The sequence below is a fragment of the Pseudonaja textilis genome, chromosome 2, assembly GCF_049901715.1.
Source record: "Pseudonaja textilis isolate UNSWEBS1 chromosome 2, rPseTex1.2, whole genome shotgun sequence".
NCBI classification, from domain to species: Eukaryota; Metazoa; Chordata; class Lepidosauria; order Squamata; family Elapidae; genus Pseudonaja; species Pseudonaja textilis.
In genome coordinates this window covers 192174010-192201211 of record NC_141991.1, presented here as the reverse complement: position 1 = coordinate 192201211, position 27202 = coordinate 192174010, and the positions used below count along the sequence as shown (strand labels likewise).

Sequence of the window (27202 nt, the reverse complement as noted above, 5' to 3'; positions counted from 1 at the left end):
ATATGTAAGTATAGGATTTCATAGTATGCAGTGTATACTCTTGTATTTATATTGAATTCTTTAACTAAAAATTGGCCTTCTTGAAGGAGAACATTTTTTAATTACTAGAAATAATGAGATTTCAATAACATCAGCTAAACATTTAAATCATATATGCAGGTAAACTGGTTTTTTCTCTTTACAGATGTTTTACATTGGGTACCTGATGCTGTTTAATTATATCGTTTTGGTGAAAATGGAACGTTGGCCTTCCCTGCAAGAGTGGATAGTTATCTCATACATATTTACAATGGGAATAGAAAAGATGAGAGAGGTAATACTATTCTAAAGGCAGTTGTTCCTTGTGCTTTTTCCTAAATATCAATCTTACTGTAAACAAGATAGGATACTATCATCAACAGAATGCAGGTTTTTTCTGGCTCTGGCTGGTTTTCTGTAGGTGCTGTGAAGATCTGAGATACTTAAAAATAATGGAAATCACATCAGGAAGGGAAAACAGGAAAAAATGTAACAATGTTTCTGTTTGCAAGAACATCCAGTGGAATAAAAGACTCCTGGAACTGACACTTAAAAGTCCAATCCAGTGTCCACAGTACTTTCTCTTTTAAGCAAACTATAAGAATTTTCTGGTATCTAGGGGCACCTATAGTTATTGTGACAGAATTGTATATACAAATTGATTTTATTTAACTGACTACTGATGCCTCATTCAGTTATTACTTTTATAAAACAACCATAAGTTATAAGATTTTATGGTATATCAATAAGTAAAATTTAACAGTGAACTTGCATGCTTATCTGTGCTTATCTGTAAAACAGTAATCCTTTCCCCTGCATATAATTTGCACGTTTCCCAATAGGGAAAATTTGAAATGCATATTTACTCTGGAAAATGCCTCAGAGTGGCATTTATTACATCCAACACTTCACGAGACACCAGATTGAGAAAAGCCGTGACAAAAGCAATGTTAATGCATGCCTGACTTGAGAAACTTACCAATGTTTGTATCTTTCAGTCACACTTTTTAATTATGGCACTTGCCTTGTATTAAAAAGAAGAAATAAGTCACTTATTACTTCAGGCATACTATCTGATAGAGATAGCTTGCAGGGACGTGAATAGAGAAAGCATTCGTGTCTTCATGCAATGGCCATTGTATGCTATGTTTGTTTTCACAAAGCATTCAGAAGCCTTGATTCTAGCTGAAAATTGTCTGTATTACAAGGAGGCAAACTGAAAGAAGATCCTGAAATATTTTGTTCGTACAGTAATGATACTCTACATGGTATCCATTCAGGACACACACACACACACACACACACACACACACACACACAGTATATGTATATGTCTAAGTCTGTACTAATGGTAGGAATAGACCTCAAGTACAGATCATGTAAAGTTGAATGACAAGAGGTGAGTGGAAAGAGTCAAGAGTCCTATAACTCTCTGTATTATAAAAATTCTGTTATAAAACCAAGGAGGCTATTTCACATTGCCTTACTTATCTGGCTCTTATGTCCATATTCTATAAGACTTGCGGTAATCCTTTGAATAGGTCGTGAAATTATAATCCAGGGCCTAGTTGTCAAATCATTCATCATATTATTTTTGATACAAAAGCTATTCTTTTTCCATCTCTAGATATTAATGTCGGAACCTGGGAAACTACTGCAGAAGGTGAAGGTGTGGCTTCAAGAATACTGGAATGTTACCGATCTTATCGCCATCCTCTTATTCTCGGTGGGCATGGTGCTTCGCCTTCAGGACCTGCCATTCAGGAGTGATGGACGTGTCATATATTGTGTCAACATTATTTACTGGTATATCCGATTGTTAGACATCTTCGGGGTGAACAAATATTTGGGGCCATATGTAATGATGATTGGGAAAATGGTAAGAAAAAGTTACCCATCCTTCTTTTTTGTTCTGCATGTTATAAGCGAAAACAGTAGAAGGTGGTACTAGTTTCATACAATCTTTAGAGTGAATCTTTTAAGTACTTTTCTGTGTGATGCAGCTTCCTTTTGTTATAGTGTAGTATTCAGTTTGAGAAAAGATATATTTTGTTGGCAAGGCTTGTGCATTTTTTCTTGTCCTTATCAAAGTTATTTGGATCATTGATTCAAACAGAATTCTATGGAATTTCTAATTGGGACTACAAGCCTAAAATTGTTAGCAGCATTATACTCACTATTTTTATAGAAAACACATACAGATACATTCAAATGTCACTCAAACTATGAATATCTGGGAATGGGATAGAAATAGCCCTAATCTGTTTTGCATATAGGCTAGGATAGTTAGGAATAACCACAGTCTACAGTGAGGGTACAGAGGAAGTTTGGGAAAGGTTGCTAAGCTATGTGATACACATTTCAGTAAAATGATATGGACCTCACAGATGGACGTGGGGTAAAAATTAATTCAGATCATTCAAGTCTTCCCTTGCTATTTAAGAGATGGAGTATTTTAAGTGGCAGCAAATCTCTTAACACCCTTATTCATTATTTTGGAATGTCTTTATCACAGAGCCTTCATTGCATGTCTAATATTGAATTATACATTTCAGTAGAGTCGATAAGAGTAAGGAGTTGAGATGTGAGGAAAAGCGATAAATATAAAAACTAAGCTATTTAATTTGATATAAAACTGGGTAATTTAAAGTGGTAGATTAGCAATGAAACCAAAGTCAGGGATATAACAACAACAACAACAAAAAGCAAATACTAAGAAACAGCAGAATAGAAGAGAAAAAACTGGGGGATGGAGGGAGAATCACAAAATGCAAAGACCTGAAAATGGAAGAGGAACAACTGTGCCCCCCCCCCCAAAAAAAAGATAGGACTAATAGTAAAAGGCACTTTGAGTGCAATTTCAAAACATCTGGAGTACCATTTGAACACCATTGGCATGTTGATTTATTCCAACATCTACCAAAGCAGCTTAGTTAACTGACTCATTTGATAGTGCTAATTGTAGCTTAGGCCATAGTAGGCCAAACAACAAATGTGTGCACAGTTCCACACCCATTGCAGATAAAAAAACAATTTATTTTTTCATGCATATCAAAAAAGGGCAATCCATATGCATCTATTTTTATTGTCATGCATACCTCATCTTTGATTTACTTTGTAAAGAAAGCCTTAAAGCATTCTTGAGATGGAATGAGATGAGTTCCTCAGCAATATTTGAAAGTTATATTACATCATATTCTCACAGAAATGTGGAAACATAGAATTTTACTGGGAGTGACAGAAATATAAGGTTTGCAGGCTAGAGTAAACCTGTTCAAGTAATGAGACTTTAAAGTAAAATTTAGGACTGATTCGCACATTCATGGGCAGCAATTAATTCCTCACAAAACATAAATATGTGAGGTGATGCAATAAAAAAGTAATAAAAGGCAGTACTCGGCCCTTTGGCCCTTGTTAAAAGTTAGGAGCACTCCAGTAATGATAGGAGTAAAATTTTGATTGCATGTTTGTTTAATCCGAGAACAAAGGAACAAGTAGTTGCTATGCTATGCTATGCTATGCTTTGTATTGGGCTAGTTTTTTCTGTATTGAAACTGAAAGTCACATAATGTTTGCCTGTACATGTGTGTGTGTGTGAACAGATAGATAGATGACTGATAGAACAGATTTTATTAACTCACTTAGAAAGAAGCAGAAGCAGAAACAATCAATAATAGTCCCCCAAAACCCACAGAATTTGTATTCATTTTGCACCCTGTATTTCTGCCTTTGGGTTAAAAATGGAAAGAAAAAATTTATACCATTTTAAAATGTAATATTTCTGCACGAAGACTTGGGATTTATTATGGTGCATGATTAAAAGATCTTCAACATAACAGAACATAATATTGTAATAGCCAAAGATCCAGCACAAGTACTTGAAGATTACCATGACAAGCCAAGCACTTTAAATAGCATGTTAATATGCAGACGTTTAAATCATTTGACGATTTATGATTTATATACAAGTTGATTTATTTCTTTTCCAGAATAAAGTGGCTTTCTTTCTCTCTGTCTCTGTAATTTTTTTCTTTTCTTTCAGATGATAGACATGATGTATTTTGTCATTATTATGTTGGTGGTTCTGATGAGTTTTGGTGTTGCAAGGCAAGCAATTCTCTTCCCCAACGAAGAGCCATCATGGAAACTGGCAAAAAATATTTTTTACATGCCCTATTGGATGATCTATGGGGAAGTGTTTGCAGACCAGATAGACCGTAAGCAAGTTTATGATTCTCATACACCAAAGTCAGGTATCAAACTTTGATCGGTGATGTCTTTCATGATTATTGTTAACACTCTCAATAAATGGCTCAAGATAGAGGACTCAAACATTGCAGGAAAGTATGATATATTTAAAATGTTAATCTCAGAAGGTAAAATCAACATTTCTATACCACCCAAGCTGCTTTTTTTTCACTTTTAATACCTATAAATCATATTCAAAGTACACATCTACTTTAGTGTTTTACTATTTTAATTAATAGTTGCCTTTCCCTGAGAATCACTACTAATGCCGAGAGGTCCCAAGCACTCCTCAATGAGGTCCATATTTGAGGAGTCTTAACCAGATTAAGTTTGTAGTACAGATTATATCAATTGCCATCCATTAGCTTAATGGTGGAATGTACAAACCCTGTTTGCTCATAGACCATTCAATTCTAGAAGCTACTGCACCAGTTCTAAATTTTTACCCAGTATTGAAGTTACAGTGACATTATACTAATTTATGCCATATTTTGACCTATTTCAACCACCCTGTTTTGGTATATTAGTAAAATAATAGTTATTTTAAAATATATTGTAAATGTTGTTTATGTATTGAATAAGGACTGTATACCACTTTGTACTTTATTTAGAATTGATGGGGTATCATGTTAAGGGTTAAGGCTGCAACCTGTGAATTCCCTGGATCAAATTCATTGTTTGCCATGAAATCACTAGGTGTCCTTAAGAAATCACTCTCTCATTCTCAACTTCTCTAATTGTAATTTAGAGATATTAAGATGATTTATATTACAAGGCTATTCCACGAATTTCACCTCGTATTACCTGGGAGAAGCCTGAGAGTGTTACACAAATAGGAAACTTCATTTTTTGTGTTCCAAACCTGGAATCTTTTTCCACATATGTTGTAAGAATTCATTTGCCTGGCCCTTTGCAAACATTATAGTTCCCTTTTTAATGCATTTCCTGGTGGTTGTTTGTGTAATGTGCCAAACTAGATCATGGTCATAAGAAATTTTGGAGCTGTAGGAATGAACAAGAAGAGTGTGCACATGCAGGCATGTTAACTCACCTCTTCTACTTGAGAGCACAAGGATGGCATTTAAAGGTCCAAATTCACTCTGAGCACAGTTGGAAACTTTTTCAGCTATTTCCATAGATCTGTTGGGATATCAGATCTTCTTTCAGGAATGAGTCTGCTTCTATAATATAGTTCAGGAGTGTCAAACTCAAGGCCCGGGGGCCAGATTCAGCCCATGGGGTGCTTAGATCTGGCCTGTGGTGCTGCACTGGAAACAGCAAAAGACCAGCTCACAGTGCCTCTGCCAGTGAAAACAGATCTTGCTTGGGACACGTGCGGCCCTCCTGAGTTCCGTTTTCACTGGCAGAGGGTTTCAGGAGGCCGTTGCAGCCAAAAACCGAGCTCTGGAGCCTGCTTTCACTGGCAGAGTACTCGGGCCACTACAGGTGCCCCCCACATGAATGATGTCATGCTAGCTATCCCCACCCTGGTCACGTTCCCCCACCTCCGAGGTCAAACAAAACCCTGATGCAGCCATCAATGAAATCAAGCTTGACACCCCTGATCTAGCTCATGCAAAATTCAGTTACATAAAATATAGAAAGAGGGAAGCTAATTGGTTTCCCCAATTATTCAGATTTTAGGGTTTTTTTAAAAAAACATTTTTGCTGCATTTTTATTTAACCTCTTTCTCATTTTATATGCCCACTGTAAGGAAGCATTTGCTGAAATGCCTTTATATGTACTCTTTCCTTTCTACTATTGATAAAAGAAACCCATATCATTCTCCAAAGAGAAAGAAAGACAAAAAAAACCAATTATTTCTTTCCTTTTGCAAATTATCCTTCCTTTTTGTTCTCAGTTATAATGCGGAATTCAAATGAACAAAAGTCCTTCAGTGACTTTAACTTTCTGCTTGACTACATATTTCCTTTTTTTATGTATTTGGGGTTTAGGAAAGCCAAGAAGTGGGAGAGAAGTAGAATCCCAGACTGTGGAATTTCTTTTCAAAAATGTCTGTTCCTCTACAAGTGGCCATTTATTGCTGTTGTACTGAAAAAAAAAATCTACTGGCATAATGCAACATGTTCCACAGCAACTTGGCTGAGGAAAACATGCTTTTTCTTGCCGTGTGCTGATTCTAGTTTAGAACCCTGGAAATGGAGAATGGAAATGACAAAAACAGAGCATGCTGTAGTTCTCTTTGAACAGATGAGCATATGTTTAAACCCGTTATAGAAAACTATATATTACATCTGTTTTAACATACACCGTTGACTGAACACCTAATGAAGCTGTAGAAATGATTGTTTCAGCATGGAGTGCTTCATACTGTACTATCAAAAGTCAGATTGTCAAAGCCCATGTATCACCTTCCTCTGGAGGACTTGATGATAATTAATTGAAAATTAATTGAATCCCTAAGTTGTTTTAACCTCAGCATCCAAACAGAGAAGGCAGAATTTGTCAGCATTTGTGGAATGCAAGCAGCCTATTCAAAATCCTTATGATTTTGGCTAATTGCTTGGCAAAATAGCCAGAGGATAGTGTTTGTTTCTAATATAGATATAGGATACAAATCCAAGATGCATAAAGAACGAATATAGTCTGACTTCATTTAAAGGATAATTTTGTTCAATCAAGTTATGTAAAAGTCAGAAAATGTCCCAAGATACGAAAAATTGACATCTGAGGATAGAAAATGAATAGATGCTAACTGCTAATCTAGGACTTGTAAGTCCATCTTTCTGCTTCTGTATATTTTATGTTCAATCTATTTATTATTGATGTGTCATGGAACAATGTGTATCTTTGTACACAGAAATAGAGGATATTAAATCACATATTGTTATTTATCTATTTAGGGTACTATTTTCTCACTTTTTGAAAAAAAATGTACAGCTGTTAGTCTCCACAGTAGCCTAAGCTAAATCAGCAACAACTTACTATGCAAATTATTATCTTTCTGAATTATCAATCCATCTATCTTAGAGTTCAGTACCATTTATTTAAAAGTGTATGCATACATACATAGATTCAGGTTTTCCTTTCCTTTGCATTGGTATTACTTGTTACTAGTTATAAATTCTGGGTTCCTTTTAAAACCCACATATCTCTCAATATTTGTTCGATCTTAATTTTATAAAATATTTCACTTAATTTGAGAAATATACCAAGTATTATGTAAGACTCTAAGATAGGTTTGTCTTTTTGTTTCATTCTTATGTACTGGTATGTGAAGCATGAAATCTGGCTGTCCAGGTTAACAATCAATGTCTCATCAACTGGCAGCCTCTCCATTCAATGAGTATATTCTATATTCCTCATCACTTTTTTTTAAACAAAGCATTTAATGATTTCTGGGCCAATGCATGTTTTTTGTAATTGGGTTCTGGTGATGGGGTATCAGTAGATAAACGTTTAAATTCTTTTGGAATAGGAAAAACAATATGTGTCGCTGGATTGTACTGTTAAGTTTTGAGCTTCACTTATAGAAATTGTCATTCTTAAAGTCAGAAGAATATATAACTATTTGAGAATTGTGGAATCTGGTTTTTTAGACTTCTCACTGTTGATGTGGAAGAGAACACAGCTTAGTGATCCCTTCATGTCTATAATTAAAAGGTTTTTAAGTAATAAAGCAAAGTAGCAGTGTGGAAGAAAATCCTGAATGGTATTTTGAAAAATTGTTAGCCATCAGGGAATAATAGGCAATTTAGATACCCTATCATCTTGCCCAGACCATTTAAGATATGCATAGGATGAGAAAACTACCTGAAATCATGATGGGCTGCTATCCAATATAATTCTGATTGCTTGCTGTTCATGCTAACAATGATTGATTGAGTGTGCTTTTGAGTCATGTTTGATATAACAACTTTAGTTTTCTTGGCAATATTTTCAGAAGTGGTTTGTTTCTTCTATAGGGCTTCTTTCTATAGGACTGACAAAGAGTGACTCAACCAAAGTCACCCAGCAGGCTATGTGCCTAAGGCAGGACTAAAACTCCAGCTTTCTGGTTATTAGCCCAAACTATCTCTCATTCAGAGACAAATAAACTAAAATCCATTCATGTTTGCTTAGTATCTGCTCCACTAAAATTCAGCAATTAATTGGAAAGGCAACAGGTCTTCAATAAATGTTCACATTATCACTATGAGGATTTTTATGGATTTTTTAAACTCAGATGTTTATCTCTATCCTAGCAGCTGTGTTAATCTTTATTAGTTAAATATTTGTTACATCTGTGATTTTTTTTTAAGTTTGATCACAACATGAGAAAAAAAATTGGCCTGAATTATTTCTTATGTCTGGCAAGACCTGCTAGTACCACACACAATTGGTATGAAAACAACAGCAAATTATTTTATTCCCACCACCATGGTGGAAAACCTTACTGGTGTGGAGCCAGTATTTAGAGAAATATACTGCGATACGTTTAATATACAGATTCATAAACTGTTTTTCCCCTCCTGAATGCATTAAAATAAAAAACAGCAGAACAATTGGAATACGCAGGATCTTTTTCCATTCATATCTTTATGCATGAATTTATATCTCTTCTTCTTCACCATCTACTGACCTTCTCATCTGAGTAGAAGAGAAGACTGTTTCTTTAGCCATCAGCACTTTACAAACACTTCCAGCATAAGATAAAAAACCTTTACTCACCACTTGGCTATATTATTAGGAGAGCAATAACAAAGTAAAAAAAAATCCCAGTATTCAATTTAAAACATTGGAGTCCCATATGGCAAAATTGTAGGATTCTAGAAGTAGTGTTTCTCGATTAATATAGACATAGTTTTATATAAAATACATTTATGCTGCTGAATGGCTGATCACATACTCTGAACCAGCACCAGCCTCTCTTCACAGATCTGCACATAGGTTACATTAAAAAAGGTTAAGGTGTCCTAATTTTTTTTTTGTTTAGAATTGGAGAAACAATATTTTATGTAAATATGCATTTGAGGCACTTATGCTTAACTCACACACAAATGTAGATTGAAAGATTTGACTTTCCCGAAGAGGCTAGACCAGGGGTCCCAAACCTTGGGCCACAGCCTGTTAATGGGCTGCTGAAGCAGTGGGCAAACTGCTTTATTTGCACAGGCATGAGATTTTGGATGTGCATGCAAAAGTTTTCCTTCCCCATCACCAAAGCTGCTGCTGCCGCCAGTCCACATAACCTGGCCTAGACATGAGGGATTATCTTTATGAGGAAGTAAGAAACTACACAAACAATCTGGAAGGAAAAAGAAGCACAATGCAGAATGATACACCCACACACCCCGAGGTCAAACACAACCCTGATGACCTCATGGAAATTGAGTTTGACACCCCTGCTGTAAAGGCTCAATTATTAGAATGAGAAGCACAGGTCAATAACAAAACAGGATTTATTTCAAAATCAAGATTATTATTATTTAATCTCTGGAACATCTTACCCCCTGAGGTGTGATTGGTTGCCACACTCCTGAAGTTTAGTAAAAGCTTCAAGACTTGACTCTGCCATATGGCTTGGGGACTTGGGGACCTAGTGGGGGAGCTTGATACTGAAGGTGGCTGATTAATTAAATTCAATCCCACCTCCACCTCCCCTTGTGTCTGGCTCCCCTCTTTGCCATTTTGTGTCCATGATTTTATCTGCTATGTTTTTTTTACAACATATTATTTTAATGTTTTTCTATGTTGTAAACCTCCCAGAATTGTTGGATGCAAGGTGGCAACAAATAAATTTTATTTAAAAAATAAATAATTTAACAGTGTATTCAGAATTGCTTTATTTTAATACAGTTATTTCTTGAAAAAGTCTAACTATTCTCAAATGTTAATGTTTTGAGTAGGTAATAATAATGACTTTGTTGCTTGAACCATCAGTCTTAACAAAAGAAAAATATAAACATACATCACAGGTTTTGTAATTTCTAAATATAAAATAAAATCTTCCTAATAATCAAATTCTATTATCTGTTATTCACCAGACAGGTCATGTCAATAGTTTCATAGTATATTTAATTTATAATTATTATTAATGTATAATGAAACTGACCTTTTAAACTCAAAGGAAAGCTAAAATAGAGTGTTAATTTAACAGCATGTAAATCAAATATTAGTGAATTAAATCCTTTGTTAGAACTTCATGGTAGAAATAATTCAGTCTTATTGCACAGTGCATATTTCTATTCCTGTTTCAGGACAGAATTCATTTACTAATATCAGATGTAATTTTTAGAGACATGTTTTATACATAAATTTATCATAATTAAGCACTGGTTGCATGTTGTAATTTGCCATGCATTTGCTCATAAAGATGATTCAATATCTGTTCATTTTTAAGGTATTCATTTCACACATTAACAAAGTATCATATTTTATGAGGGCCGAGAATCAAACAAATTGCTCATTAAAACATATGTGTGCTCTACACGCTATCCAAATGTGGCCCCTTCTGAAAGTCCTGCTCCTTCTAGAGAAATAATCCATCAATAGCATATCATGTTATAATCTAATATGTGATCCAAGTCAAACAACTAGCTTGATAAGTACAGTAGGTTATCACAGCCAATTCACCTCATTCTTTTCCTGACACCCATTCTAGAGGTCACTTATTACCCATAGAAACAATTTAATTAACATGACACAAAAAGATGAATGATGGGAGAGGAGGATTATCTGGCACAAAATAAGTAAATAATATTTTATTGACTTTTCAAAAACAGGTGTCATGAACAAGTATCATGATACAAAACTGATTTTCAATATTCTGAATATTCTGTGCAGCAATTTGAACTGTGCTTCTTTTTCCCCTTACACCTATAAGAACAATTCATTTTTTTAAAAAAACATGTTATATTAAGGATTGTAACAAAATTAATACAAAGCAACATAGAGAAAAAAAAACCAGAAAAGTAGAAAGAAAGGAAATACAAAGTGCAAAAAGTTAAAGAAAATAAATAAAATGGAAATAGAAAAAAAGAATATTTTAGGAAGTGATTCTTATTCTACTCAGCAATAAATACAAGCAAATTTAATATTGGCCCACCTCTTATAAAATTATAAAAATAATCCACTTCTTACTACCGGTATAACTCTCCTTTCCATTCACAAATTTAAAAATCATTGTCATTTTTTTCCAAGTACTGACAAAAAGTCCATAAAGGGTTCCAGCAGTATATTTTATTTTACCCTTAATCAAACAGCCAACTTTTTATTCCTTTTTTGATAGGTTGGTTGGTTGATTGATTGATTGGTTTTGCTCTAACAATTATCTAAATCTTTACATCATACGGTTGCTGTTGTGGGCTTGAAACTGTATTTAAACTTTCTTCCTCCCATCTCAAAAATTTTAGAAACCCACTTTTGTAAACCCATTAAAAATCGTTGTCCTTGTGATTTTTCATCTCTTCACTTATCATTTGTATTTCCATTTTAACTCTGTTTTATAATCCATAATTCCTTTATTTCCCAACATTTCTATATCAGCTGGAATTTGTTTCACCTCTTCATTCTGTCAGTAAATTCTTCCATTTTACTTTTTTATTTTTTTAGAATCTTTTCAAGAAATGCATTAGTAATAATTATTGCTGTCAGTTTAAGTTTCTCTCCCAATTCTTCAAAGAACCTTTGAAATATATCTAATGTCATACTTATATCTATCAATTTATGAGCTTCAGTACTTTTCTTTCAAATTCATAATAAAATATGGATTCTTGAAAATAAAGAATAAAGAACAGTTTATCTCTTTCTTTTTTCCCAACTTGGAACTTTAATTCAAATTTCTATAAAATCTCAGCAATCATCTCTTCCCGGATAAATTAAACAATTTAGATTCCATCAAAAATATCATTTTATTTATCTTGTTATTTCACAAATCTTAGCAAAAGTTCCAATATTCTAAATTCTTCTGGTCCCTTAATCTATTTAAAACTTTCTTGAATTACCTTATTTATCTTTTTGTCCTTTATTTTATATTTTTACATTCTTTAAACTGTTATTTAATTTTTCTTTTAGCGGATGAAGTTTTACTCATTAGGTAGTATGGGATCCTTGGTGCTCTCTGTTCAGTTCAGTTCAGCTCAACACTGAGCTACAAATATTCTCTTCTATCATCACAAGATAGTTTTTTAAACTTTCTGCTTAGAAGTTCTCCTTTAACTTTAAAAACATGTTTAGAAAGGAAGGCGGATCTAGTGTCCTTAGATTTGAGAATTTGATGGCTTTCTTTACCTCCCAGTGCTCAGACCCGTGTATTGACTGCTCTCCCAGGGTCTCCTCAAAAGGAATAGCTATCTAGAGCATAAGTAGGCAAATCCTCTCCTTACCTGGAAAGATTCTGTTAAAGAAGGTTCATCACTGGTTCTTTGGTCTTTGCCAATGCATCATTTCCACTTCTCCTGAGATGTCTTAGTTCACCAAAGCCTCACTCAGAAATTTCAACAATGGAAAGCTCTTCTCCCTTTCTTTGATTTGCACCAGGCAGATTTGCCCATCTGGGATCAAAAGCAATCTGAGCTTCAGTATCTTTATTAATTTTGAGGGGAGGGGAAAAATTATTTTGTTTCTCATGGATCTTGTGATATGAATTGAGTCTGCATCTGCTAAACATTCTTTCACTTCTTGAACAGATTAATTTACTGAATGCTTTCTTGTTCTACAATTTCTCCTTATTTACTGCTATATTGGGAATGTGTGAGAAAATAACTAGGGATAAGAGAGGAATAGCATTCCTTGCACCAGTGATACTTTCTAAAAGTAACAAACTGATCTACAGTATTGGTGAGGAATGTAGTTGCTGTTTGGGTGAACAAAAATAGCCAAAGTCATCCCAATTTAAAACTTCAGTTAATTAATAAGAAGGTATATTGTCTAAATTATATCAGCATGAGAAAACTGACATTTTGTCCTTTGTTCTTTTTAAACAGCTGGTGACCCAAAATGAATTAAAATATCTGCTCTGTTGCCTATAAATCTTACCTGTCTACTCACATTTGATTCTAGAATACTGTTAAATATCCTAAAGTTAACTAAAATAAGGTGGCAACAAAAATCCTATTGTGAGTCTACATGTATTACTCATATATACTATATTCATCAAACGTTCCTTTTTTAATGTACTCTGGTTTGATACTACTGATATATCCTAGTTACCAAAAAGCAAATGGATGTATAAATAACATTTCACACAGGTGTTTTTATCAGTTCCTAGCACATTTAAGAGAGTAAAAATTCAAAGCACATAATAAATATCTAGAAATTGGCAGAAATGCCAAACTAGGCAAATATTAAACTGGTTTACAGCATCTACCAACAAAAAGTATTTGCAATAGAAAACAATGTAAGTATTCCATGACAAGAGTTTTAGAGTACATTGATCATGAGTATCTTTTGCAGAGGGCAGATGTCCAGAAACTTCTCTAAGATTATGAAATGCAGTATGTTCTGCAATAATTTCTTCTTAAAATTTATTTTCTTTCACCTCCTCTCACCTGTTTTTCCTCAGCTCCTTGTGGTCAGAATGAAACTAGAGAAGATGGTAAAATAATTCAGCTTCCTCCCTGCAAAACCGGAGCATGGATCGTTCCTGCCATAATGGCTTGCTATCTTTTGGTTGCAAACATCCTTCTGGTGAACTTACTGATTGCAGTGTTTAAGTGAGTTGATAAAATATTTTATATTTTTCTCCTCCATCCATAGCAGCGATGCCAAACTTTTTAATATTTATCACCAGACTGGTTTAAAGCATCTACCAACAGAAATTATTTGCAGTAGTAAAAAATGTAAGTATCCCATGACAGAGTTTTAGAGTACACGATCATGGATATCTTTTGCAAGAGGGTATATGTCCAGAGATTTCTAAGATTTTGAAATATAGGTGATTGCAGGGGTGCTGTGACGGCTAGAACTTGGAAGACCAATCACATACAATTCATTCAGCACCATTCAGCATTTTTGAATAGCTAGTCACTTCTATAGGCACTATGGATGTCTTGACAAAGATGTAACTGTTTTAAAGAATTGCAGACAGTGGCTACATCTATGCACTCTGAAGAATCTTTGCCCCATTCTACAGCAACAAGAACACCCAGTTATAGAAATAAACATATAGTATTAAAGTTTGGATTGTGTTATAGGTAAATTCGCTGTAATTAAAAACTCAGATGTGTTTCATATTCAATCACGTTTAAATTCATAAACTGATAAAAATAGATGGAACCATATTTTATTTTTTGAATAAAAGAAGAGTCTGCATTTTTAAGTAAAATTTAATCTTCCAAGCTACAGATGATGTGAAAAAACAAATAAAGATTTCCAATTTATGTTATTTTTGAATATATACCTGAAGAGTTTGATCGCCTGAATATATACCTGAAGAGTTTGATCACCTAGTTTGTTTGACCAAGACATCAGCTTAGGTTAAAATACTGAGTTGTATTCTCCAGTTATCTATCTCAGTAGTGAGGAACAGCCTTCTACTGGATGCCATCAAACAAGATAGTCACCTCAATTTTTTCCCCAAGTCCAAATTTAACTCAGAATTTCAGTGCTTATACTTGCACTTGAGGTCCTCTGGCTGTCTTAGTGAAGTGGGAAAGAATGGAGGTTGTTGTGTTGTTGCATCCATGCTACTGAAATAATCTTAAGGCAATGGCCAGTGTTCATCAAAGGAAAATCTTGGAAATTGGTTTTCATAAGCCATTACATTTAAATACCCAAGTGAATTGATATTTCTTTTAGAAGTAGACTATCTCCTAATATGTTTATGCAAAAATCAACGATGGTATATATGAGTAAAATAAACAGTGTAGCAATGTATACATAACAGAAGTTGCTATGAGTAGTCCATCAAAAAGAGTGTTGGAATTAACCGCAGATGCTAATTGTACATACAGCCTGAAATTTATTTTTTTTCAATGTGTAAAACAGACCCCAATGTTGCATATGCAAACAAAGAATTCAGCGGTTTATCAAACGCCTGTTCCTTTTTCTATTCCTATTTCAGCAACACGTTTTTTGAAGTTAAGTCTATATCAAACCAGGTATGGAAGTTTCAGAGATATCAGCTTATTATGACCTTCCATGAAAGACCAGTCTTACCCCCTCCACTAATCATCTTCAGTCACATGACCATGATATTTCAGCACATATGCTGTAGATGGCGGAAACATGACAGCGATCCAGATGAAGCAGACTATGGGCTCAGTAAGTGCTGTAGGATTTGTGCAGAATTATTTAGATGAAGCCATTATGCTTCATGAGGGCACTGGCATCACTTAGGACCCTTCATGAGCAAACAACAATTTCAGCTGAGGAACACACAACCAGGAGGTATCTGTGTGGTTTTGTAGTAGAGCAACCTGTGGGATACTGTATATTTGGAACTGTTCCTTAGTCGTAGCCTGCAAAGAGAGTTTTGGGAAACTAAGGCTGAAAGCAAATCCATAGGAAACTGCACACAACATACTGCAAAGGACAGAAAAAGAATAAGGCATAGTAAGCCGAAGAAATTAAAAGCAAGAGATAAAAGGAAGAAGGATACTTAATTAAGTCTCGTTTCCACTGTTGTTCACTATACTTTTCCATATCTTCATATCCTTGCAAACTATGGTTGTAGCATCCATTTATAAATTACTACATTGTCTTTTGTTATTTCATTCTTACCATTGTCCTTTTGAGAAATCATCAATGCCATCCAATCTGTTCAGTTTTCTACTTTTTCTTAATATTTTAATTTTGCTTTTATATCCTCATTTTGCAATTTATTCTTTTTTTTAATGTTTTTTTATTTTTATATTTTAAAAAACATTTCTTAGTGAACAATGTGGTTCCAGGTTTTTACATTTCAAGACAAACATGAACCCAATTACATATTCATCTTTCATATTCAGTTTCATATCATATTATTACTTATTCCATTTTCCTTTAAATATTCTCAAATATTTTTATATTTTATCCAATTCTGATTCACATCATAACTTACTTGATTTTTCTTTAAATATTCTCGTATCTTGTTTTACAATATAATCTAAGTTTCTTATTTCATTTCTATATTTATTACACATATTTACTTTTATCTGTCATATTTGCAATTTTACCACATACTATTATTCCATTCATTGTTCAATAGGTTCCATCCTAATTCTAATACTCCAAAATTCCCCTTTAATTGTCAATTCAAGTTTGCCACCCCTTTGCCTTATACACTCATTCCAGTTCATCAAGATCATAAAGAAACAAAACTTACAACCCAGCGACCTACTAGTGAGCTTCGATGTCATATCCCTCTTCACCCAAGTGCCAATAAAAGAAGCCTTGACAACCATCCAAAACAAATACACATCCTAGATCTGACCAACCACTGCCTATCCAATACATACTTCACCTACAACAGACAAAAATACAAACAAATAGAAGGAGCACCCATGGGGTCACCCCTCTCACCTGTCATCACAAACCTCTACATGGAACACTTTGAAACACAAGCTCTAGAAAAATATGATCACAAACCCAAACTCTGGCTCAGATACGTAGATGACACCTTCATAATCTGGCCACACGGGAAAGAAAAACTGAACAACTTCCTCACACACCTCAACAGCTTACACCCCAAAATACAATTCACCATGGAAACAGAAGCTAACAATCAACTTCCCTTCCTAGATGTCTTAGTATACAAAAAATCCAATGGCTCCCTAGGACACACCATCTACCAGAAGAAAACACATACAAACCGCTATCTACATGCACTCTCACACCACCACCCAGCACAGATCAATTCCATAGCCGAGCTGGAACACACTTCCTCACTAGTCCAACACATGGAAGCCACAGGTCATAGCATCAACTTCAATGGCACCAAAACCCTAGCCACTATAGAAAACCCCAGCTACAGAATCATCAGAGAAGCCATAGAGATTGAAAAAAAGACCAGAAAGCACGAATAGAAGAGATGATTCCACCAGACTGTCAATCATTTGGAAGCCTGCACTCACAAACAAAGAAATCTCCACACCACTAGCCAGACAAGCACCTGGGCACAAACAGATCCCCCCTGATACCTCCAGGTCAAACACACCCCAACCAGGCACCCAGATGAAACCTAGCTTCCTAATAAATGATAGCCGTCGATTTACCCGGAGCCAAGCTGCACTAAAGGCCTCCAATAAAGGAATACAATGTTGCCAGCCAATCAAGATACAAAAAGAGCCCTAAAATAGACAAAAGATATTAGAAACACCAATCAAGCAGAACACAGCAAACTCCAAAACCAATAAACACAGACTAAGACTCCCAACCAATCAGGATGAAGAAAAAACCAATAGGCTGCCCCAAATTTAAATCTGAAACCACTATAAAAGTCTGACTCACAGATGAACACTATACAGAAGCCTGATGATGGCAGATGAGATTCTGCTGAAACGTTGCTATAACTTTAAAAGCACAACTACAATGACGTGGGAAAATACCGAACAAAGATATATATATATTTATTTATTTATATATATATATATATATATATATATATATATATATATATATATATATATATATATATATATATATATATGGATCTTTGGTTGTTCGGGTTTTCTCCAGCGTAAGATTCAAGTATCTAGGCAACGTTTCGATGAAGTCTCATTCATCATCTTCAGGCTTCTGTCTCCGGCTCTGTGCTTCTCAGAGTAATGGGAGATTGCAGCTGCTTCCTCCTTTTAACTGCCAGTGGGGTGGGACTTGATTCAGTGGGGGCTTGGCTGTGTTCTGATTGGGTGGGGGTGTGTTCTCATTGGTAGGGGTTTGGCTGTGTTCTGATTGGTTGGGGTTAGCCGTGTTCTGATTGGTTGGAGGCGTGTTCTGTTCAGGTGGGGGCTGAACAACCAAAGATCCACATACAAATACCGCGAGAACCTCAGAAAACAAATATATATATATATATATATATATATATATATATATATATATATATATATTTGTTTTCTGAGGTTCTCAATGTGTGGTATTTGTATGTGGATCTTTGGTTGTTCGGGTTTTCCCGCGTAAGATTCGAAGTATCTAGGCAGCGTTTCGATGAAGTCTCATTCATCATCTTCAGGCTTCTGTCTCCGGCTCTGTGCTTCTCAGAGTGATGTGAGATTGCAGCTGCTTCTTCCTTTTAACTGCTAGTGGGGTGGGACTTGATTGGGTGGGGGCTTGGCTGTGTTCTGATTGGGTGGGGGTGTGTTCTCATTGATAGGGGTTTGGCTGTGTTCTGATTGGTTGGGGGGTTGGCTGTGTTCGAAACGTTGTCTAGATACTTTGAATCTTACGCGGGAGAAAACCCGAACAACCAAAGATCCACATACAAATACCCGCGAGAACCTCAGAAAACAAATATATATATATATATATATATATATATATATATATATATGATTCATTCTAAATCATTTATTTCAAAAATATTACTCTATTCAATTAATTTTAGAGACTGATAATAGTCTTTCCATTACAATTCTCAGAGATCATTTTAGCTTTATTCATCGCTTTATTAAATGTCCATTAATATACGTATAATAAATTCCCATTTCCATATCTATTCCAATTAAATCTATATCTAATTTAACAAAAATCCTTAGGGAAAAATATCAATTCCATTCTTTTCTATTTTTAAATCTATATTCTTACATATCACCACACGTTACCTGTTTTGCAATTTATTCATTCTCTCTATGTGACCAAATTGTTTGGATTCTTGACTAACAATATAACTTTACCTTTGTGAAAGTACACAAACACTCATGACCCCAGCCAATACATTTCTAATGTCACTACCATCTTTCCATATGTATTTATCCATAAATATATAAACAATGTAAGGAGCATCATGTATACTTGTTTTGTCTTGGATTAGGCCTATTTAGTTTATCATAAGCTTTCTATATGAACAAATATACAATAAACTTCTCACCTTTCCAGTTTTCTTAATGTTCTGTACACCTCTTGACCAATATAAAACTACACTGCACTAAGCCAATTTTGCTCATTCCCTCCTTATGTCCTCTCAATGAGATGCTGTCCCTTTTTCAAACATCCTTAACAAATTAATTCTTAAATCATTTTTGCATTTACTTTACATTTCCTTATGTACATGAGAATATAAACATCTCAAATAGGAGGCACAGAAGCTCTTTTCGCACATACAGTTTTAGTACTTGTGCTGCCGAAGCAAGCACAATACATATTCGCACATACACATTTACACTGCATAGCTACTTGATAAGAAAATTATATCCATATTTTAACGTTTCTGTTGTTATATGTATGCAGTGCTATCATTTTTCACAGCATGTGATTTCCTTTTCATCGGTTATTTCTTAAAACAGTCGTTTCAGCTTATTTAATATTACTGTACAAATCTCAAATAGAGATTGCCTCGCTTCAGTTTTACCTCGAAAGATTTCATCACTTTTGATTATATTTAATTTCGTAATTTGATAGACAAGATATGTATCAAGACCTCACTCATCTATTCTCAGCTTTGTGATGTTTTTCACTGAAGAAAACTGGGACTAAAGCCCATGTCTTATGTATATAAAGCATGTGTATAGTTGGCTAAAGTCTGCAATTCCCAGTCCAAATACAATTTCCCAAAAAATTTCAAGGCAGCTACACATAGAATGAATTCATAATATTTCCTTGGCATGAGCATCTAACTGGTCTCTAGGTATTATAAAAGCAGTGATTTTCTTTAGGCTCGTGCTCAAACTTTGAAATTTCTTATTTTCCTAGTTTGGCCTACCTTCAGGTTTGTTTTGTTTTTGTTTTGTGTCTTTTGTCAAATCATTTCTATTTTCGCACATGTTTCCTAATTTCATGAAAATGTTTTAAAAAATTCTCAGACATTGTATCTTTATCTGTTTTATCTGTTTATTTCTTTTCTTTACTATTTTTTACTTCATTGTACATAATTGTTTCATCACATTAATGCCAACACTGGTACAGTGGTTGAGGAACTGGGCTAGATATAGGTAAATCCAAGTTAGGTCCACCCTCAGCTGTGGAAGTTTTGTGGGTCTAGACAAAAGACAGAGCTGCAGAGGTGGTATTCAGCAGGTTCTGACCAGTTCTGGAGAACCGGTAGCAGAAAATTTGAGTAGTTTGGAAAACCGGCAAATACCATTTCTGACTGGAGATTTTACAGTATCCTTCCCTGCCACGCCCACCAAGCCACACCCACAGAACCAGTAGTAAAAGAATTTGAATCCCACCACTGCAGAGCTGGTACCAAGACTTCAGTCAGATAAGTGGGCCTTGAGCCTAGACCAATAAACTAACTTGAGCAAAATGTCTCAGGCAAACTCCTCCCTAATTTGCACGAGGGGCAGCACATTCAGACTTGCAAGATTTTGTTAGTATAGCTGTTACAATAAAGGTCATTCTAACTTACATGACATTGGTTTCTTACTCTGGTCTACCCTATAGGGCTAATACTGGGTGACCTTAGGCCAGTCTATCATCCCATCTTATCTCACAGAATAGTTGAAGGTGGAAAAAATTAAACTAATCCAAACATATAGATCTAATTTTCTTATAATTCTTATAATGGAAAAACATTGTATAATTGGGGTCTACAAAGATATGAACAGCAATGAATACCAGTAACACCACTTGCAGTCACTTCGCTTGTCCAATCCATCTGAAGTCCTGCCAGTACCTACAGAGATGTACCATTCCCAATGTCCTTAGTGATGGGACAGTATAGACATTCTTCTATTTCTTTCAGTCCCCTGTCTGAATTTTTGGAGCAGTGGTTCCCAAAGTGGGTGGTACCGCCTGGGGTGGGTGGGATGCCTTAGGGGGTGCTAAGAGGCAGGGGGCACTAAGAGGTGGCAGGGGGCGCTGGAGGAGTCCGGCTGCACTGAAAAAAACACGGCGACTGGAGGTTTTTGCAGGCACAGGGGGTCAGTGCAGCACTGCAGACGGGATTCACCCTTCCCATCCTGGAAGCGCTGCCTGCACTGAGCCGCAACAGGTCCCCACATGGGCCGGGTCAAGCCAGCTGAGAAGAAGGTATTCCCAAGGAAGCAATGTAAAGGTGTATGCACCGTCTCATAGTTGTGTCACAGGAATTACGTAGGCGAGCCTTTTGGCATGTTGAGCATTCTTGGTGGAGTCGAGTGTTGGGAGGTTTTGCTTGGTGGGCCAAGGCCTAGAAGTTGGTGCGAAGCAATGTCAGGGATTATGGGAGGTGGGACGGGCTCTACTCGAAAGCAGCTGCTGAAGGGGGGGTGCTAAGAGGTGGCGGGGGGGCATTCAAAGCACCGGCATTGCAGGCTCATCCCATTGACTGTTGCACCGGAGCAGTGCAAGGGGCTCAAAGGCATCGAACGCAGCAGTGGCAGCACATTGGGAAAGTCACTCTGGCTTTGCTCTACTTTCCTAAAGTGCCACCGCTGTTGCAGTCTGTCTGTCTGTCTGTCCATCCATCCAAAAGGTCTGTCTGTCTGTCTGCCTCCCTGCCTGTCTTTCTGGCTATCTACCTACCTATCTACCTACCAATATTGATCTATCTATCTATCTACCTACCTATTCATCCATCCAAAAGGTCTTTGTCTGTCTGTCTTCCTGCCTGCTTGCCTGCCTGCCTGCCTACCTACCTATCTACCAATATATCTTTCTACCTACCTGCCTATCTGTCTGTCTATCTATCTACCTACCTACTTATCTACCAATCTGTCTATCTACCTACCTACTTATCTACCAATCTGTCTATCTACCTACCTATCTACCTACCTATCCATACATCCATTCAAAATGTCTGCCTGCCTGCCTACCTATCTATCCATACATTCATCCAAAAGATCTGCCTGCCTGCCTGCCTACCTACATACCAATATACCTATCTACCTACCTACCTACCTACATCTCTATCTATCTATCTATCCATCCATCCATGTTCAAAGCGCCGCAGGCACATCAGGCAAGTAAAGCAAAGCCAGTCTGGGAGGGAGAGAGAGAGAGAGAGAGAGAAACCTGATGCATCCGATTGAAATGAGACCTAGTTTAGACTGAGGCCCTTTTCCATACTGAAACATCTTTAGTTTCTATTAAACGTTTTGTGGACAAAACATGGTCAAGACTATCAGGAAGCTCTCACATTTTGTTGAGGCTTTAAACAGGATCCATTGGACCAGATCTCCACCCTAAAAATTACTTTTCTCCAATGTATTACATTGCCAATTCTGAAGAAGGCAAAACCAAAATGTACTGGTAAATTACAAGGAGAACACACACACACACACACACACACACAAACACACACACACACACCCTTCTAACCCTGCTGGAGCAAGTGATTGGATTAGAATAGATATCTCATTATCTTTCTCCTGCCTCCCTCCCTCCTTCTTTATTTCTTTTTCTTTCCGTCCCTTCCTTCCATCCCCCCCTTTCTTTGTCTGTCCCTTTATCTCTTTCCCTTTTCTCTTTCTTTTCTTCCTTCTATCTTTCTCTCTCTCTTTCTTTTCTCTCTCTCTATTTCCCTCTCTCAGGCTCACCCCATTGACTTGCTGCACCGCTCTGCTCGGACTTGCTTGGGCAGGTCCCTCTGGTGCAGCGGGCTCAATGGGGTAGACCTGCGGGGCTGGCACCTAGAATGCGGCAGTGGTGGCACATTTGAAAAGTAGAGCAAAGCCAGAGATCTGTAATTTTTGCTGCAAAGGATCACAAAAGCTTCTGGGCACAAGAAGGGACACACATGTCAATGCAATTCAGCAACATAAAATAAAGAAATAAAAATAAAACAAATCAACACGAATCAGCAAAGCATTTCTGATTAGATTTTATTCACTACTAGAATCTAATCAGAGATGCTTTGCCGATTCTAGTGCAATGACCTGCTCCAGCAGGGTTAGAAGGTAGTGTGTGTGTGTGTGTGTGTGTGTGTGTGTGTGTGCATGGCTGTCAAAACTCCCAAAGCAGGTCAAGTAGCTCTGGGGAGGCCAGTCATAAATTAGAACTTGCTAAACAACTGGCCATTAAGTGAGGACCACTTGTATTTGGTTTGCCAGTTATCTGGCCACGCCCATCCAGTCACATGACTACCTACCCGGTCATGTGACCAGCAAGCCATGCCCAGCCAGCAAGCCACACCAGCCAGTCACATGACCAGCAAGCCATGCCCACCCAATCACGTGACCACCACGCCCTCAAATGAGGTCATGCCCACAGAAATTTGAATCCCACCCCTGGGTGGGGGGGCACCGAGGATGAGTTTTTAGCACCAAGGGGGCAGTGGACTGAAAAAGTTTGGGAACCACTGTTTTAGAGGGTGAAAAGAAGAAAAAAATAATGGAGTATCTGAATAAGTCTGACATAAATCGAAAAATATCTGGCAGGTAGGAGTTAGGGCATAAATTTGGGAAAGCAGAAGTAGAGCTACAAATCTGAGACTCATCAAAACAATCTACATATTAAGTTACATATAGAGGGGATTTCAGTTGTAAATATAAAATAGGCAGTGCTCTATACTTACAGATAATTAATTATTGATTGTTATTTATTGCCTTCTATGTCCCCTATAGAACTTTTTATAACAGATGATGAACTGAAGAAGGTTCATGATTTTGAAGAACAGTGCATAGAGGAATATTTCAGAGAGAAAGACGATAGATTTAATTCTTCCAATGATGAGAGAATCCGTGTAACTTCTGAAAGGTGCACAACATTTTGTTTGGCTTTGTAGATATATGTTTTAAAAATTGTAATCATAAATATTTTCACTTTGTTGTTTTTTAAAACAAAAAGATTTTTAAAAGTTCCATAATATTTTATTGGCTGCAAATTAATAGTAATCAAAATATAGTAAACCTATTTTGGAAATGTCATAAAAGTGGTATTTATACAAAAAAGAAAAACCCACAAAAACTAAGCATATTTCCAAGTAAAAATCCTTGGTTTAGATTACTTGGTTAAATCTGACTAAAACAGAGACCGCAATCATCAGTAGAATATAAAAAATAACTAGAATACAAATATATAGATTTAGTTGCTATATATGAAGTCTTTATTCTATTATCAAATTGGGGGAGGTGAGGACAAGGCGTGAAATACATGGGACCAAAGGGCTGTTTCTGACTCCAGTGCAAGTGACACCCAAATCTCCTCCCCATATGCATGGCAGAATTCTTCAGGGGAAAAAAGATCACGGCAACCCCCAAATTTGTTACATTAGTGCTACAAGCTATACATCAAGGAAGTATCTGATTGGGCCTTTGGTCTTATTCAACTCTGGTATTTCCTATGCATATTCCACTTTTTTATTCTTTATCCTCTCCTTGGTGAATTGGAAATCATCCCTGAATCTCAGAGTCATTTTTGGGGTAGAACATTGGTTGTGTGAAGTCTGCTTTAATAAATGGGTCTTAGAAGTCATAATGCAAATTGAGGTCTTATTTCATAGTCTCTTAGTTTCCACTTAAACAGATAGGCAAGAGTGTAAACCTATTGGTATAAACCTGGAGAAAATTTTGTAGAAAAGTGGATAAAGCATACATTAATTGTATGTAAAATAATTACTTTGCAATATACTTGTAATATAACTGAGGGTTAAGGATATCATGACACTCTAAATTTATTTCTCCAGGGATTACTTATTGCCATCATATTCATTTGACAAGAATTAGGCCCTTTTCTAACTTCCTGGCAGCTTTTAAAATCTGTATAGCTGTGCAATTTTAGGTTTGATAAACCAATTACTACTTTCTATAGATTTGGTACTTACTAAGGAGTTTGCCACATAAAACCCATAAAATGGAAATATTTCTATCCCAGAAATCAATATTTTTATCTTTGTATATGTGAGCCTGCATAACATACAGTAGATCTGTAAATCTTACGTTTACAAATTTGAAATCTATAAATAATGGTATTAGAACAGGTCTAAAAGTCTAAGTTTTAAGTTATGTAAATGTTTATTGTTTATTTTTTAAAAAGGACATCGATGCATCTCACAACTTTAATCAGAAGCAAAATGCAAATTCTTGTTTAAATATGTATTGATAAAATGATTGATAAAATCATTGAGGAGGCAAGAAGTAAATGGATTTATCATTCTAGTTACCTAGTAGCCTCTTTTTAATTGTTTATTTTAAAAAAGAAGATTAATTTTCTTAGTGTGCGTATCAGTATACTAATGGCATACTATTTACATTATTATCTATTTTCTTGATTAAGTAAATTGGTTTAGAAATAACCAAGCTAATCTGCTTGCCCTACTGGATGTTATCAAAACATTTTTTCCCCGTCTTTTCTTCCTGCAGAGTAGAGAATATGGCAATGCGATTAGAGGAAGTGAATGAACGAGAGCATTGCATGAAGGCCTCGCTTCAGACTGTAGATATACGGCTTGCTCAGCTGGAAGATATGATTGGGAGAATGGCCACCGCACTGGACAAAATTACTGGCATGGACAGAGGAGAGGCCAGTAAGATACGGTCTCGAACATCTTCTGACTGTACTGACACAGCTTACATTGTGAGACAAAGTAGCTTCAACAGCCAGGAAGGGAATGCATACAAACTTCAAGAGAGTATTGATCCTACGGGGGAAGAATCAATGTCCCCCACCTCTCCAACATTAACACCTCGACTGCGAAGTCACTCCTTCTATGCGATGAATATGAAGGAGAAGGGTGGGCTTGAGAAATTTGAAAGTATTTTGAAAGAACGGTCTCTGAACCTTCATCGTGCCACTAGCTCTCACTCAATCTCAAAAGAACCAAAAGTTTCATTAGTGCCTGTAAGCACTTTGTCTATTGCTCCAGATTCTCGGAGGCCTTCCTCTTGCATTGATATTTATGTGTCTGCCATGGACGAGCTGCAGTCAGGAATAGAACCCCTGGATAGTTCGATGAACATCCTTGGGACCGGAGACCCTACTCTTCAAGCTCAGATCACTTCCAGCGTTCTCTCGAGTAGTGCTTATGTCAGTGGTACCGCTGGTGACGGAATCTCAGGCAGAAGTATTGAGTGTGAAGAGGCTTCTTCGCTGGAAACAAGGGTGTTTTCTTCAGATTATTCCCAAATCACAGACAGTCAAAACCCCTGGGAATTGGATCCCCCCCTATATCATACCTTAGAGCGTTCTAAAAGTAGTCGCTACCTGGCTACAAGCCCCTTTATTTTAGAAGAGGCGCCTATTGTAAAATCTCATAGTTTTATGTTCTCTCCATCCCGGAGTTATTTCAGCAGCCTTGGAGTACCGGTCAAAACAGCAGAGTACACTAGCATCACCGACTGCATTGACACAAGGTGTGTCAGTGCTCCTCAAACCATTGCAGAAAGGTCAAGTTTTCCTGGGATCCATGGAGATAAGATGGATGACCTAGGATGCTGCCATCCAGAGAGGGAAGCAGAACTAAGTCACCCAAGTTCTGACAACGAGGACACTGAAGCCAAAGACAAAAAAGCAGTTTCCTTGTCACTTCAAGACAGCAATACATCGAGGACCTTGTCTAACAATATTCTGCTTCCTAAAATAGAGCGGGCCAATAGTTATTCTGCAGATGAATCCAACTTACTCTACGTGCACACACGGAAAAGCTACTCCATCAGTGACAAACTTGATAGGCAGCGCAATGCATCCAGCCTTCGAAATACATTTCAGAGGAGCAGGTCATCCAAACCAGAAAGCACAGGAGACACCTTGTCAATGAGAAGACTCTCTAGAACAGGTGCATTCCGGAGCTTTGAGAGCAAATATTGCTAGAGATGACATCTGCTCTTTGGTCCTCCTCTTGAGCAGAATGAAATAACCTCAGATTTATGAAGTGTCAGCAAAAAGTTGGCTTCTACCACCAGTCGAATTAGCCCTCTTTAATCTCAGTGTCAGCCACCGAGATTCTGCCTCTTGACCCAGTTGGCATTTGCACTTAATAGGGGGCGGGATGGGTGG

General features: G+C 36.5%; 1 protein-coding gene across 1 annotated transcript; it reads left to right on the top strand.

The window, feature by feature from the left end:
- Nucleotides 1-184: 184 nt before the first annotated feature.
- Nucleotides 185-27202, top strand: LOC148127295 (transient receptor potential cation channel subfamily M member 3-like). The gene is made up of 7 exons (XM_087926728.1): nucleotides 185-313; nucleotides 1646-1897; nucleotides 4061-4235; nucleotides 13773-13923; nucleotides 15273-15472; nucleotides 23833-23965; nucleotides 25570-27202. Exons 1-7 carry the CDS (start codon nucleotides 185-187, stop codon nucleotides 27014-27016), a joined length of 2487 nt encoding a protein of 828 aa, XP_087782854.1. The 3' UTR covers nucleotides 27017-27202.